This window comes from Enhydra lutris, unplaced genomic scaffold (genome assembly GCF_002288905.1).
Source record: "Enhydra lutris kenyoni isolate GAN:26980312 unplaced genomic scaffold, ASM228890v2 scaffoldscaffold13, whole genome shotgun sequence".
Taxonomy (NCBI): Eukaryota; Metazoa; Chordata; class Mammalia; order Carnivora; family Mustelidae; genus Enhydra; species Enhydra lutris.
This window is the reverse complement of record NW_019154097.1, coordinates 42,903,130-42,915,719: the sequence shown is the minus strand read 5'-3', so window position 1 is coordinate 42,915,719 and position 12,590 is coordinate 42,903,130. Positions and strand designations below refer to the sequence as shown.

Genomic DNA, 12,590 nt, shown 5'->3' with positions numbered 1-12,590 from the left:
CCGGTGTCATCAATGCCGTATCCCCAGAATTGGACTTGAATGATTTCTTCCAAATACAATGTCCCTCATCTTTCTGACTCCTCCTGAGCTTAACAAAGCAGGTTCTCATGTCCTCCCACGTGGCTGGTCTTGTCCTCCTGAGCTTGTTACAAATAAAAACAAAGATGTCATTTAAATAAAAGGGCTTATAGTGGAAACCTGCGATTTCCCCCCACTTTAAATTCATTCTTTATGTAAAAAAGTACTCATCTTGTCCCATCCTAAAGAGTTCAGTTCTCAAATTTTAAATTGGTACCAGCCTACGTCCTATATTCAATAGGGACAACAGAAGACTTTTGTTAAAATACAGACACCTTTAGCGTCTTACCATGATATTTTGGTTACGGAGCGATACTGCATCATGTTCACCTGAACCTTTGCAAGTCTCTTCGCTCAGTGGTTTATTTTTATTTCTTTAAATGACACCAGAAAGAAAGAATGATGAGTCATGGCCTGTAGCCATGTCGGCCCACCATACTCAACTCAAAAGAAGGGCTCTCAGGTCAGCAGAGCCTGTGAATTCATTCGTGCTCTGAACCAGACCGTGAGACACTGTCCTAGTCCAGGGGGTAACTGAGAAGTCAGGACCGCAAAATTCTAGAGATCACCGAAGCGTGAGCTCCCCCGGAGACACGCAGACGTACTGTGAGGAAGCTTCCTCACGAAGAGGGAATTCTGTCCGGGCGCTGGGCCCCACGTGTTCTGACACTGCCCAGCACTGCGACACAAAAGCATTTTTTGTTTATTTTATTCACTTGTTTTTTAAATATTTATTTGAGAGAGAGAGAGAGCAGGGGGAGGAGCAGAGAGAGAGGGAGACAGGCAGACTCCCGGCTGAGCGTGGAGCCCAACGTGGGGCTGGATCCCGGGACCCCGAGATCGTGACCTGAGCTGAAACCAAGAGTCAGACATTTAACTGACAGAGCCACCCAGGCACCCCTCACAAGCATTTTTTAATGGACTGCTGAATCCAAGAGGACCCCATGGGTCTCCTCTTTAGGGCTGTCCCGGGAAGGGTGCCATCCGTGACGATTATCCAATTCCTGCCCCTTGTCAGCCCTCGCTGATTTAAATCAGGACCATTTACCAAAGTCACCGTGAGAGAAAGCCCAGCGTGCTCTGCCGGTGGCTCAGACGAACTCCCTCAGACAAAATGTGCGGCCCCCAGAGGGTCCTGGATGTAAGATGGAGAATGAGCCGCGGGGCCTGAATTTTTGCCACACTGACGTTTTATTCCTTAGATACTGATCGTTTTTCATCACGGCGGGGGGGGGAGGGCTAGTCAGCTGCACTCCGAGAGGGTCAGTAATGGACTCTAGCAAAAGGAAGATGGTGAAAATACCTAATTTTTTGTTGAAAACCTAAAGGAAGTATTACCCACCTGGAGGCAGAGTACTAGAAGCCCGAGCGCGTCCTAGCGCGGCGTGTCTTTAATTACTCTGCCTCGTACAGTGTGCTGCGGGAGAGTTACCTCGTTTTATTAGTTATGGTGGAGAATATATGAAGTACTTAGGCTCTCCTCTTTGGGGATTAGGACGTTATAAGGGGAATTAAGATGCAGTGCACTCAAGTATCCAAAACACAATTTTAGACTTAAAAGTAGTTTTAAATGAGGGCTCTTGGCTTGCAATCACTGTTTAAGTGGATTTAGTTCAATATCAATTAGTCTGAAAAACTTTGCTGCATCACTGAAGGGAGCCGAATGAAATACAGACCAGTGGGAAAGGACGTGCCCTGGAAACCAGACTATGAAATGGGCATTTCAGTCCTCACCTGGAAAACAGCTAACGTAGCGTCGTTATGCAGAGAAGCTCGAGTTATTGCCGTGTGTGTGAGGCGCTACGGAACCGTAAAGGCAGGATGTGACCTAGTGTCCGATCGGAGGTTGGATCAGAGTGAATGGAACCAGAGCAGTGGGATCTCAGAGATATCCCAGCGTTGGGGGAAGGAAGAGCGGTGTTTGCCCTGTCCTCAGGATGGCCGTGGATTTCTTCCCTCCATCGTGTCCTCTGTAAACTAGTTAATTCCAGAAAGTTCATATTCTTAATTCAGAATCATTCTCCTCCCTTCGCGGAGTGGTCAGACCCGTCAAGGACTTGGCTTGGACAGCCCCCAGTGAGCTTGTCCATCTTGCAGGAAAAACAGTTTCTCTGTGAGTGTAGATGGGGTCCTTTTATCTTGCCCTCCCACAAACATTTGTCCTCATTTTAGACAAGACAATTACATTGTCCTCGGAAACCACCACTCCTGGAACAACCTAATGAAGCAAGGATTGTGAATATTTTCTCATTTCCTCAAACTATTAAAAATCTAAAAGTACTAATTGAGTTTTAATGGTATAAAATCCTGGAACTCATAAAGACTTGCTTCTTTTTCTTCCTTTTTTCTTAATTTTTCTTTTTTTTTTTTTCCCCCTTTTTCTAATTAACTTGTAATGTCCCGGGCATCTTTATTTGGCTCAGCAACCCCTCCTGTTATTGACGCGCATTAAAATCTCAAGCCATTTAGGTCTTCTATCTGATTTAACAATTAATAATTAGAAAAGCTCCCTTTCTAATGATGTCCTCATCTGGGACATCATTTGTTGGCTGATTGATTCTGAACTACTTCTAACTTTTTAAGTTAAGCATTCATGGCACATCTGTGTGATCATTTCATCATGGCTCCTTCACTAGTAGCGTCAGGCGGGCATTACCTGGCTTGCTAACGTGGATGTCGTGGGATGGGAAGGGAACTGGAACGTGGCGTTTGCCTCCACTAACACCTTTGTCTCCCCTCTCCGTGTCTGGCCGCAGCTCTTCCATTCCTACCCTCCCGCGGTGTCGGGCATCCCCCCTATGATTCCACCCACCGGCCCGTTCGGTTCACTACAAGGAGCATTTCAGCCCAAGGTAAGCAACCGGACCGTGAACACACGCCAGCACTTTTACAAGCAGAGGCTCGGGCGAGGTGGGCGGGGGGGGATTCCACAACCACTGGCCAGTGACTCATTTTTCCAGTCTGAAGTGACCATCAGGGTTAGAGGGAGAATTTTATTTTATTTTATTTTATTTTATTTTATTTTATTTTATTTTATTTTTTTGCTATCCCCTGGAGTTGTAAACCTCGGCCGGAATTTAATTTTCAGTCGGTACTACCCATGTCATCTCCGTTGAGCTCAGATCTCCTGTAATCTTTAAGATATACAGAAGACGTGTCCATATTTTTTACCACCAGTATTGTGGACATAAGCTTCTGACTAGGAGATGCACGAAACGTTGGGTTCATGCACACCAGCTTGTCCTTGAAGTATATGTTATCAGCAAAGACACGTAGCTGAGCCTTTATTGGTGTGAACAGCACGGACTAGACTAGAACTAGACCAGAACCGTTGCGAGCTAGAATTTCATCCTTCCGGTTGTGGGAGGGAAGTGGTCCTGCTCATCTCCCCCATTCTGCTCCGTAGCCCCGTGTGTCTGCAGATGGGGGTCTGCCCACAGGTGGAGGGCCGCCGCCCACCCTCTCATGCACCCCTGTTCCCCCTTGGCCCTGCCTCAGTCCTCCGTCAGCCATGGTCACACCTGCCAAGGTCAAGACTTACAGCCTAACGTGGAGTTAACCTTTTGCCCTTCACAGTAACTGAATCCTTTCTACCTAGTCGGGGTTCTTCTACCCGGCTTGGGCTAGAGTTGTCTCCAAAGGTCAGTACCGAGGAGTGATTCTCGAAACACCTTCCCTTTACATGACTTGGTTATAGCCCTTACTGTATTTTTATACAGAAGCAAAATGTGGGTAACGTTAGTATCCGTTCTCAGATTTTTAAAGAAGGAAATTTTGCTCTGTGGGATTTGGGTTTTCTTTGCTTTTTTGTCCACCCCCCACACCCCAGTCTCATTTCTAAGAGAAAACACCAGTTTGGGGCCAGAGGCACCCAGGCTAAGCGTGTTTTGCATTTCCAAAGGCATCTTGCCTCAAAGCTGGAAATAGGAAAAGAGATTTGAAAGCCTCGGGGGTGGGACCAGCTACACCTTAGAAATGGCATTTCCCTGCTTACAGGCCAGGTTACCTCTACCTGCGGCTTTAATGAGGGCCACGGGCAACCCCCTCCTATCTAGGGGATGAACCCTGGTGAATTTTCAACCCCTTGCCTTTGGTGCGATGCTGCTGCTGACCACTCCCTCCCAGCCCCGTCTGTCCCCTCTGGGTTTCACCCACTCCAGAGCCTCCCCAGACTGCCGGGTCATTTAATAAATTAGACTGTTTCCCTCACTCACTATTCTCCAATCACACAGAAATCTACATCTGGGCAGGAAAGTGTCTCTCGGTGTTGAAATGGGCCTTTCCAGGCCATCTTCCTGATTGAATATGTAGATCGTGGTTCATTAGCCGAGTTCTTCATAAGTATGCAAATCAGGCTGTTAACAACTCCAGCTTAATTGTTAGTTGTACAGCAGCTGATTGCTTTTCTTTCTTCCATTCTCCCCCCCTCCCCAATCCTTCTCCTTCTAGGCTAGCCTTGTGCCTAAACTTGAGCTCTTTTCCCACACGCGTTAATTTCCCGGGGCTCGGGGAGTCAACAGAAGTTGGGATTTCCCAAATAAAATACCCGGTGAAAAACGTTCTGAACCCTTTCACCCCCTGGAGAGTGAGGGCTGCTGGTGGGGGAAGTAGGCCTCCTGTTGTTGGGGCCAATTCGAAGGACAAAAGCCCGTAGATAAGGGTATTGTTATGAGTGACTCGTAAGCATGGTGGCGGCCTCGGAAGGATGAGGCCAGGATGAGGCCGCATCGCTGTAGAAATCATTTAATAGTAGGTCTGTGCGGTCCCTAAATTAGGTCCTCTTGTCCCATTTCCACCACCGCTAATGAGTAATTATGGAGCGTAATTCCCTGTTACTGTCTGCCGGTTAAAATTCAGAGTTTGCTTAATGTCTGCACAACACGCCCGGTTGTTCTGACGAGAACCACCTGACGCAGCACAGTGCCGCGAGGGTCCCTCGGGCGTCTCTCCGAATGCTGGGGACAGGGCACGAGGGATGGGGCACGAGCGCCGTGCCAGGGCCGTCCGTGACTCGGAAGGAGATGGGGCCCCGGGGGCCCTGCTCCCGCGTGTTCTTCCCCTTCCTTTTTCCGTCCTTTGCTTTTGATCGCAGTGACACATGGCACGGTCCCCCTCTCTGCTTTCTGACGCCCTTCCTAGACAGGCCAAACCAAACCCTGGTCCACGTCCCCTGAGAGCCTGGGGAGCAGGACCTCCTGAGGAGCACGTGTGGTCACTGGGGAAAATGCCCCTGTCAACCCTTGTATTTCCAGAATGAAACAATGTCCATGTTTGACTTCGGTAATCTAGAACGCCAGCAAGATCGTGCTTTCTCGTTAAATGTGTGACGTGCCTCCTAAGCTGTGGTCTGATTACTTTGCAGACATCCAACCCTATCGATGTTGCTGCTCGACCCGGGACAGTCCCACATACTCTGCTCCAGAAGGACCCGAGGGTACGTAGAAAGTCCGGCTCAGTGGCAGATAACACCAGTGGCAGAGAAGACCGATGTCCTGTGGTCCAAGGCCAGGAGGCGGACACTCTTAGCTTGTGTAACTCGTTCCACCGATCTGGTCTGTCCTTGTCTCCTTAAATTTCTGTCACACAGAAGAAGCTGTAAGCGCTTTTCTCCCTGGAAGTCCCAGGACCCTCTGGCTGCTGTCCTGCGGTCAGGAGGTCACTGCCCCACACAGCGCTCCTGGCCCTCCACCTTTAATGCGGGTCCAAGCAAAACACCCCTTACGCTTTGCTTCCTTCCGTCCCTTGGTAGTGCACAGGCCCACGGCTTTGGGGAGGGACTGGAAGTTCTACAATAGACAGGCCTGTCCGGTGGAATGATCTTTACGTTCCCCTTTGTAGTCAATACGGACGGATGATTACGTGGGGGCAATGTTGTCGTTTTCCCTGGGTAAGGGCAGTCAGGACCAGAGTTAAAGTTTAAAATGACTCAACGATGTAAGCATCTAGCTGGCAGTCAGTGAACTTCCAAAAAGCGTCTCCTGACCTCTCCGTAACGGGCCGTCATCACGTGAAGCGCGTTGGCTCCCGGGTCCCTGTGAGTGCCCAGCCTTAGAGGCCCACGGTCTGGAGGCCCTTCTCCGCTGGAACCCGTGCGGCGGGGGTGGGCAGGGCTGCTGGAGACCACGGAGCTCCTCGGATGTGTAACGGGAGCGAATCGTGTTGCCAGAGGGCAAATTGCTATTGATTAAACTTGGTCGGGGCTCGTCAGTGTGGATGTACCCAGGCTTGTGAAGTGGGGGAGGGGACACTTGGCACTTGGGATAGTGTGAAAATGGGTTAATTATTCTCTAAAAGGGCTTCATTTAAAAGTAAAATTCTAACATTTTAATTTCCCCTCCTAATGAAGCACTACAAATTTGTTAATTAGAGCAATTGTTTGAGTGACAGGCATGTAACCAAGTTGTCATTTTCTCTTCACAGTTGACAGATCCTTTCAGACCTATGCTAAGGGTAAGAAAGCTTCTTCTAGAGCTGTTTTGCAACCTCTGTTTGACTCCCTGCGGGTTGAAAACACAAATCCATTCCCAGGAAGCAAGCCCCAGAAACCCTGGCATCAAACGTTGGGTTGGCCGTGGCTGGGTCCTTCAGGTCGCGTGACTGAGAACGGCCAAAACTGCGAGGCCTGGAGCGCCGCAGGGAGCCGGGCCACTGAGGGAGAGCGGACGGGGCAAGCGCTCCCCCGGGCGAGAGTCTGTGGTTGGCGTTGCTGCCGGGAGTCTTGTTGGGTGGGACGAGGAGGCGCACGTGGAGGAGGACTGAAGCCCCGGGCAGAAGTTAGGGTTCCAGCCACGTCCTCCTGTCCCTTCGGCGTCCGCACTCTGTACTTAATGTGGGTCCCTCCACCTCGGCCGGCGGCCGCCTCATTCTGCGGGAGGTAGCGTCGACCTTCACAGCCACCCAACCCGCTCCCCGGGCGCAGAAGGGGGCTACCGCAGGCGTTCGCCCGGTTGCGTCCTGCGTGGCCTGGAGGGTGGCCAAGGGATGACCTCGAATAGACGGGACTGACTTGGGTGGGGGTGGGGCGGGATGAAGGGTGGATGGTCGGTTGGAAGATGGATGGAGAGATCTCCTGCTGTCCTCAAGCCGTTTCTGGTGCACGTAACCAGATAATTCCGGTTCTCTGATGACTGTGTGATCACGTAGCTGATTTCGGATGATCCGTCGTTTCACTGCGGGAGAACTGACCCAGGCTTGGACTTGAGTCTGCGTTTCACAAACAGCTCCTTAACGTAGACACCAGAAGCGTCCGCCCCTGGCCGATGTAGGACTGGGCAGTTTCTTCCCGCGCCCCTTAGAGTCCCCGAACCCATGTTTGGAGCGGACGAGTAGGTTACAGCAAGAATCCAAACGGACGGGCAAGAGGCGGTCCCCCCAGTCCGGGTGGTATGGCAGCACACTCGGTTACTGCTCGGCTCGGAACCCAAGACGTGAGCAGATCACGAGAGACACGGGGCGACCCTCCGGCAGACGGGACAGCTGCGGAGGCCCATTGCACAGGCAGGAGCGAGCGCTCTCCTTTGTTCTCTCCTCGCTTGGGGACGAACAGCGCCCACCAACACGACCGGGCCGTGGACTCCTAGCGGAGAACTGGTGGGAACTGGGCTCCAGAACAAATGTGCATTTCTTTGTTCCACCCCCAGTGAGGACGCAGCAGCACTGGGGGAGGTTACCCAGGGTCTTCTGTCGCCTCCTTGTTCGGAGCGATTCACAGCCACTCACTAATTAGCTCCTCTGAGCAGCCGATTTGCATCGTAGCAAATCGTTAAGTAGGGCTTCCCGCTCTCGCAGGTCTGCCAGCTGGCACCGGAAAAGAAAGAAGAGACACAAAGTGGGGCTCGGGCTTTTGCCATCTTGTCCCTGGTAACCGGGGAGGTCCCCGTCGAGTAGGGTTTAGGGAGCAGTGGCTGCTGGCTGGGCTCCGCACGCCCCGGGGCTGAGAGAGGCTTGGGGGGCACTGAGCCCTCTTGTTCCCTGAGAAGGAGCCTCTGCGGCCCAGAGCCGCTGGAAAGCTTTGGCGAAGTCAGAGATGGTTTTCTCTGCGAGGTCTTCCTGCTGACCACCTTGCTCTTTCTTGTTCCAGAAACCAGGAAAGTGGTGTGCTATGCACGTTCACATCGCCTGGCAGATCTACCACCACCAACAGAAGGTCAAGGTCAGTCTCGTGGGCCTCGTCTGGTGGGGGATGGGGCAGGGGCGAGGGGGGCCCTGCGGGTGTGCGACCCCCTGACAGAGGAGACATTCCGACAGCTTCTAATGACCTGTGGGCAGGAAGGATCAAGTCTCGTGGAAACATCACTGGGAAACCTTACTATGAATTAGGGAAACCTAATGACTAAACAAGCTGGTAACTCCCTGGTGTTTTATCTTTCTAGATGACTTTGTCATTGTATCCATCCAAAGAGCTTAAACATAGATTAAGTCCTGGGGCAGGGAAAGAAAAGGTTTTGATAATCTAATTATAACCACCAAGTGTGTGTTTACATAAAAAATGCTTAGTATCTGGGAGGAACTACACATGCAAAGTGGTGATTTCTGTAAGATTCAGTGCATTCTTTGCTCCGCGTGCCTTTGAAAAGCGGACCCCCCCGGGACGCTGCTGAACTTCCATCAGCAATGCGTAGCACAGAGAAGTCTCTTCTAGAAGCAGCGTCATAGTCCACACTGCCATCCAACACGCCCGGTAGTCCTCTCCGTGACCAGGGACAGAGGTTAGCGTTCGCTCAGTACCACTCTGACCCATTACCCTGTCTGTCTGCAGAATATTTTGCCTAAACTTCGGTATTTTCATCGCACAGATGAATACAGTTGTGTTTTCCAGGCATTTGTGACATAACAGGGACTAAGTCAAGAGCCTCCTGCAGGTAACCAGACTAGGCCTCGCTGGCCGACTTGGGGACCAGAGTAACGGATGAGTCCAGATTTTACTGTGTGGGCACTTAGCGTCTGGGTAACTGCGCCAAGAAAAATGGGAGAAAACAACCAATCGAGTAATTCCAAGCATTCAGTGCTAACAGCATTTGGGGGAGCCCCCCTGAGCTTAAGAAAAGAGACCACTAGGTAAAGGAGAGCCGGTCATCGCAGAATGTTTGGTTTTTTAATGATTTAAAAAAAAAAAAAAAAGCCAACCTAGTCAGGGGTGCCTGGGGGGCTCAAGTCAGTCAAGTGTCTGCCTTCGGCTCAGGTCATGATCTCGGGGGTCCTGGGCTCGAGCCGCCCGGCGGGCTTCCTGCTCAGCGGGGAGCCTGCTTCTCCCCGTCCCTCCCCCCACTCATGCTCTCTCTTACTCTCTCTCACTCGTAAAAAAAATTAAAACCAGCCTAGTGAAAAGTTAAGCCAGTAAACGAGGTCCCTAAGATACTTGCATTTGGTGCCACGTACCCCGCCCCTCCCCTAAGCTCCGGTCAGCGGGTTTTGCTCACTTGTGCGTCGCTGTTGAGTGAGGTTTAGTCAGAGACGCTGGCCCGGCTTCGCGGGCGGACGGTGCGCTCGGAGGGCGACGAGGTGCTGGAGCTCAGTGCAACTCGCTGTTTGTTCTGGACGTTGTGGCCGGCCGAGCGCTAGTAAGACACGTCCTCCCTGTAGCTCCGCTGCTTACAAGCGGTGAAGGATGTTGTCTCTGCCGCTTCCGCAGCAGCTTCTCCGTGAAGGCGACCGCGGGGGCTGAGTTTCCTTCTGTCGGTTCCGTTAGGAAGACCTCGTGCCCGCGGGGAGGCTGCTCCTCCCGCCTTCCCAGCGAACTCCCCGGGGCCCCCAAGCTCCACTTGGCTTCATGGGCCTGACTTGTGGTTAATGGAACCGAGCTGTGCGCCGCGCACTATTGGCACGAATAATGGGGCGACCGAGTTAAAGGAGGCGCGTGGAAGATGTTTACAGATTCACTGCATCAGAAGCTGCGGTCTGGGCCGGGGCCGTTGCTTTCCAGCGGAGCTGGGACGAGCTGCCTGTGGATTGGAGCGGAGGTTGCACCACGGTCCCCTTTCTCGGGGCTGTTCCTTTCCTCCCCCTTTTAGTGCCCCTCCCGCAAGCGTGTCCGGAAGGAGCCGACCTCCTGCAGGCGCCCTGTACCAGGGTCGAGGACACCCCTCTGCGGTGGCGGGGGGGGCATATCCGCGTGCGGGCAGGAGCGCCGTGTGCTTCGCAGGGCGTCGCTTCGGGCCCCGAGCGCCCAGGCCACGGTTAGGTTTTGAGCGGGGCTGGCGGGTCAGCGCGATGGCGGCTTTCTCGTGTCTCTGATGCTCACAGGCTCGCTCGGCTGCCTCGCTGCTCGCTCCCGGGTACGCGGCGCGGGAGAGGGACGCGTTTAGGGCGGACGTGAGGGAGTCTGAGGGGGCGCGGGCCCCGGCGGTCGGCGAGCATCAGCCCAGGCGGCGAGACCGGAGGAGCCCGTCAGAAGCAGGCGCAGGGCCGTGAGGGCCGGGCCGGCGGGCGGCGGGGGCGGAGAGCCGGGAGCAGCTGGCTGAGTGGTCACCGGGGCGTCCGTGTTCAAGAACGACACAGGGTAGAGGACGGAGGAAACGATGAGCTCGTCTCCACGGCCTTCGAGGGAGGGACTGGGAGGACCTTGAGGGAGGGAGAGAGAAATGAGCGAACACAGAGCGACGGCCGCTGCCGCCAACGGTTCAGAGCAAGAGGAGCTCTCGCCGGCTCGCTGGACTGGGCCGATGACCTCTTCCTCGGGTCGTCATCGGGTGGCGGCAGGCGAAGCCCCACCCCCTGCGATCAGTGAACATCCCCACTTTGTTTCTGCTGGTTTGGGGTGTTCCGTTCTTAAGAAACAACAGTGATCATTTGGAAAGGAGCGCGTGGGCGTGCAAACGTTTCCTCACCACTTCCAGTTACTCACGCACTGCGATCTGTTAGAGGACAGCAAAGAGCCATTAACAGTTAATTTACACAGATTATTCACGCAGAATTCCTAATGAAATGAGCTTTAAAACACTGTCATTTAAAAACTTGCCAAAGTGGGGCCTTGACAGCAGATAATGAACTCGTTTGGAGCGAGTAGGATACGGTTTCATTCCTCAAGCCGCACGACCTCGAAGACCGCTCGCAGGCCCCGTCCAGTGCCAGGCCCCACTGGCCCCCAGGGGCTGACCTGCTGTCCTGGGTGCGTGCGGGTGAGACGGTGTGAGGGTCACTCTTCCCACCGCGCCCGTAAGCTTGAGCCCGACTCAAGCACCGCGCCCGCGCACACTCCTCTGCCTCCTCTGGCGGCCGCTGCTGCTTCGCCCACCTCGGTCTTTCCCGCCGCTCCTCCTGGGTCTCATGTTTTCCTCTTCCCCTTGCTGCTTCAGAAACAGATGCAGTCAGACCCGCATAAGCTGGACTTCGGATTGAAACCCGAGTTCCTGAGCCGCCCTCCGGGCCCCAGCCTCTTTGGAGCCATCCACCACCCCCATGACCTGGCCCGGCCTTCAACTTTGTTCTCTGCCGCTGGTGAGTTCCGAGCGCGGGGGGAAGAGCAGGGATGCGAGTTCACAGGTGCCTGTTTGTGCTCTGGGCCGCTACCGCGTCCCTCCCTTACGAAAATGCTGTTCGTGCCGGCGCTCAGGGCAACCCCAGTGCATCAGAGAGATGGACCCTTCACTGACACGTCCTCTCTCATTAAGGAAGGAAAAAAGATCATCGTTCTCCTTGGGGACTCAGACTGCTTTGGCTCATTTTTTGCTTCTGTGTTAAACCAGAATAACTCATGATCTGATCGAGAAAGATCCGAAAGCTTACAAGGGCACATCGATAGGCAGCGGTGCCAGGAACTGTATAAGGATGTGGCTGTCCTTACACTTGGTGCCCACAGCGCTCGGTCACGCTGTTTCCCCAAGAGTCGGAGGACGGAGAAAGCAGAGTAAGACAGCGGCCGCTGGTGTGTCTGCGGTGCAAGGGGTCAGCCCGCGGGTGGCTGGTGTGTTCGGCCATGGAACGTAGTGCCGTTGCCTGCGTGTTTGTACCGATGCAGAAAGCTTACAGGACGGAGCATACACACCTACGTGGTCTGTTGGTTCACGGCCGATATTACACATTCTCGAACGCCCCGGGGATATGCCAGAGTGGGGGCGGTGGGGGCCGGCGGTCACCCCTTTCCTCTCCAGGTGCGTACACACGAGGGGCAGTGGCCATAAGGACTCTCAGAAAGCAAGAGCACTCACTCCTCTCAGTATCAGAGGTTCCCTATCCTTCAGTCCTCAAGCCTTTGGGCCGCGCAGAGCCGGCACAGAGCTCCGCTCGGGAGTCCTTGCCCATGGCCTGGGGCTGACCCACTGTGCTAAGTTGAATTTATTCTTCTGGACATAAATATTCACTGGGCTCCGCTTCTGGTCCTTTTGGGAACAAGTTTCACATCCATCCTGCCGGCTGCCTTCCCAGGCTTTTTTTTTTTTTTAAGATTTTATTTTATTTGACAGATAGAGATCACAAGTAGGCAGAGAGGCAGGCAGAGAGAGAGAGAGGAGGAAGCAAGCTCCCTGCCGAGCAGAGAGCCCGATGCGGGGCTCGATCCCAGGGTCCTGGGATCG

General features: G+C 53.5%; 1 protein-coding gene across 3 annotated transcripts in view; it reads left to right on the top strand.

The window, feature by feature from the left end:
* Window positions 1–12,590, top strand: part of LOC111145610 (AUTS2, activator of transcription and developmental regulator) — a 1,103,405-nt gene that overhangs the window by 1,082,380 nt on the left and 8,435 nt on the right. For 2 of the 3 annotated variants that reach the window (XM_022500619.1, XM_022500618.1), the window contains exons 11-15: window positions 2,835–2,930; window positions 5,441–5,512; window positions 6,499–6,528; window positions 8,159–8,230; window positions 11,373–11,514. In XM_022500619.1, coding sequence (XP_022356327.1) covers window positions 2,835–2,930; window positions 5,441–5,512; window positions 6,499–6,528; window positions 8,159–8,230; window positions 11,373–11,514 — 412 coding nt within the window. The remainder of the gene's footprint in view (window positions 1–2,834; window positions 2,931–5,440; window positions 5,513–6,498; window positions 6,529–8,158; window positions 8,231–11,372; window positions 11,515–12,590) is intronic. The other variant, XM_022500620.1, reaches the window with a different exon arrangement.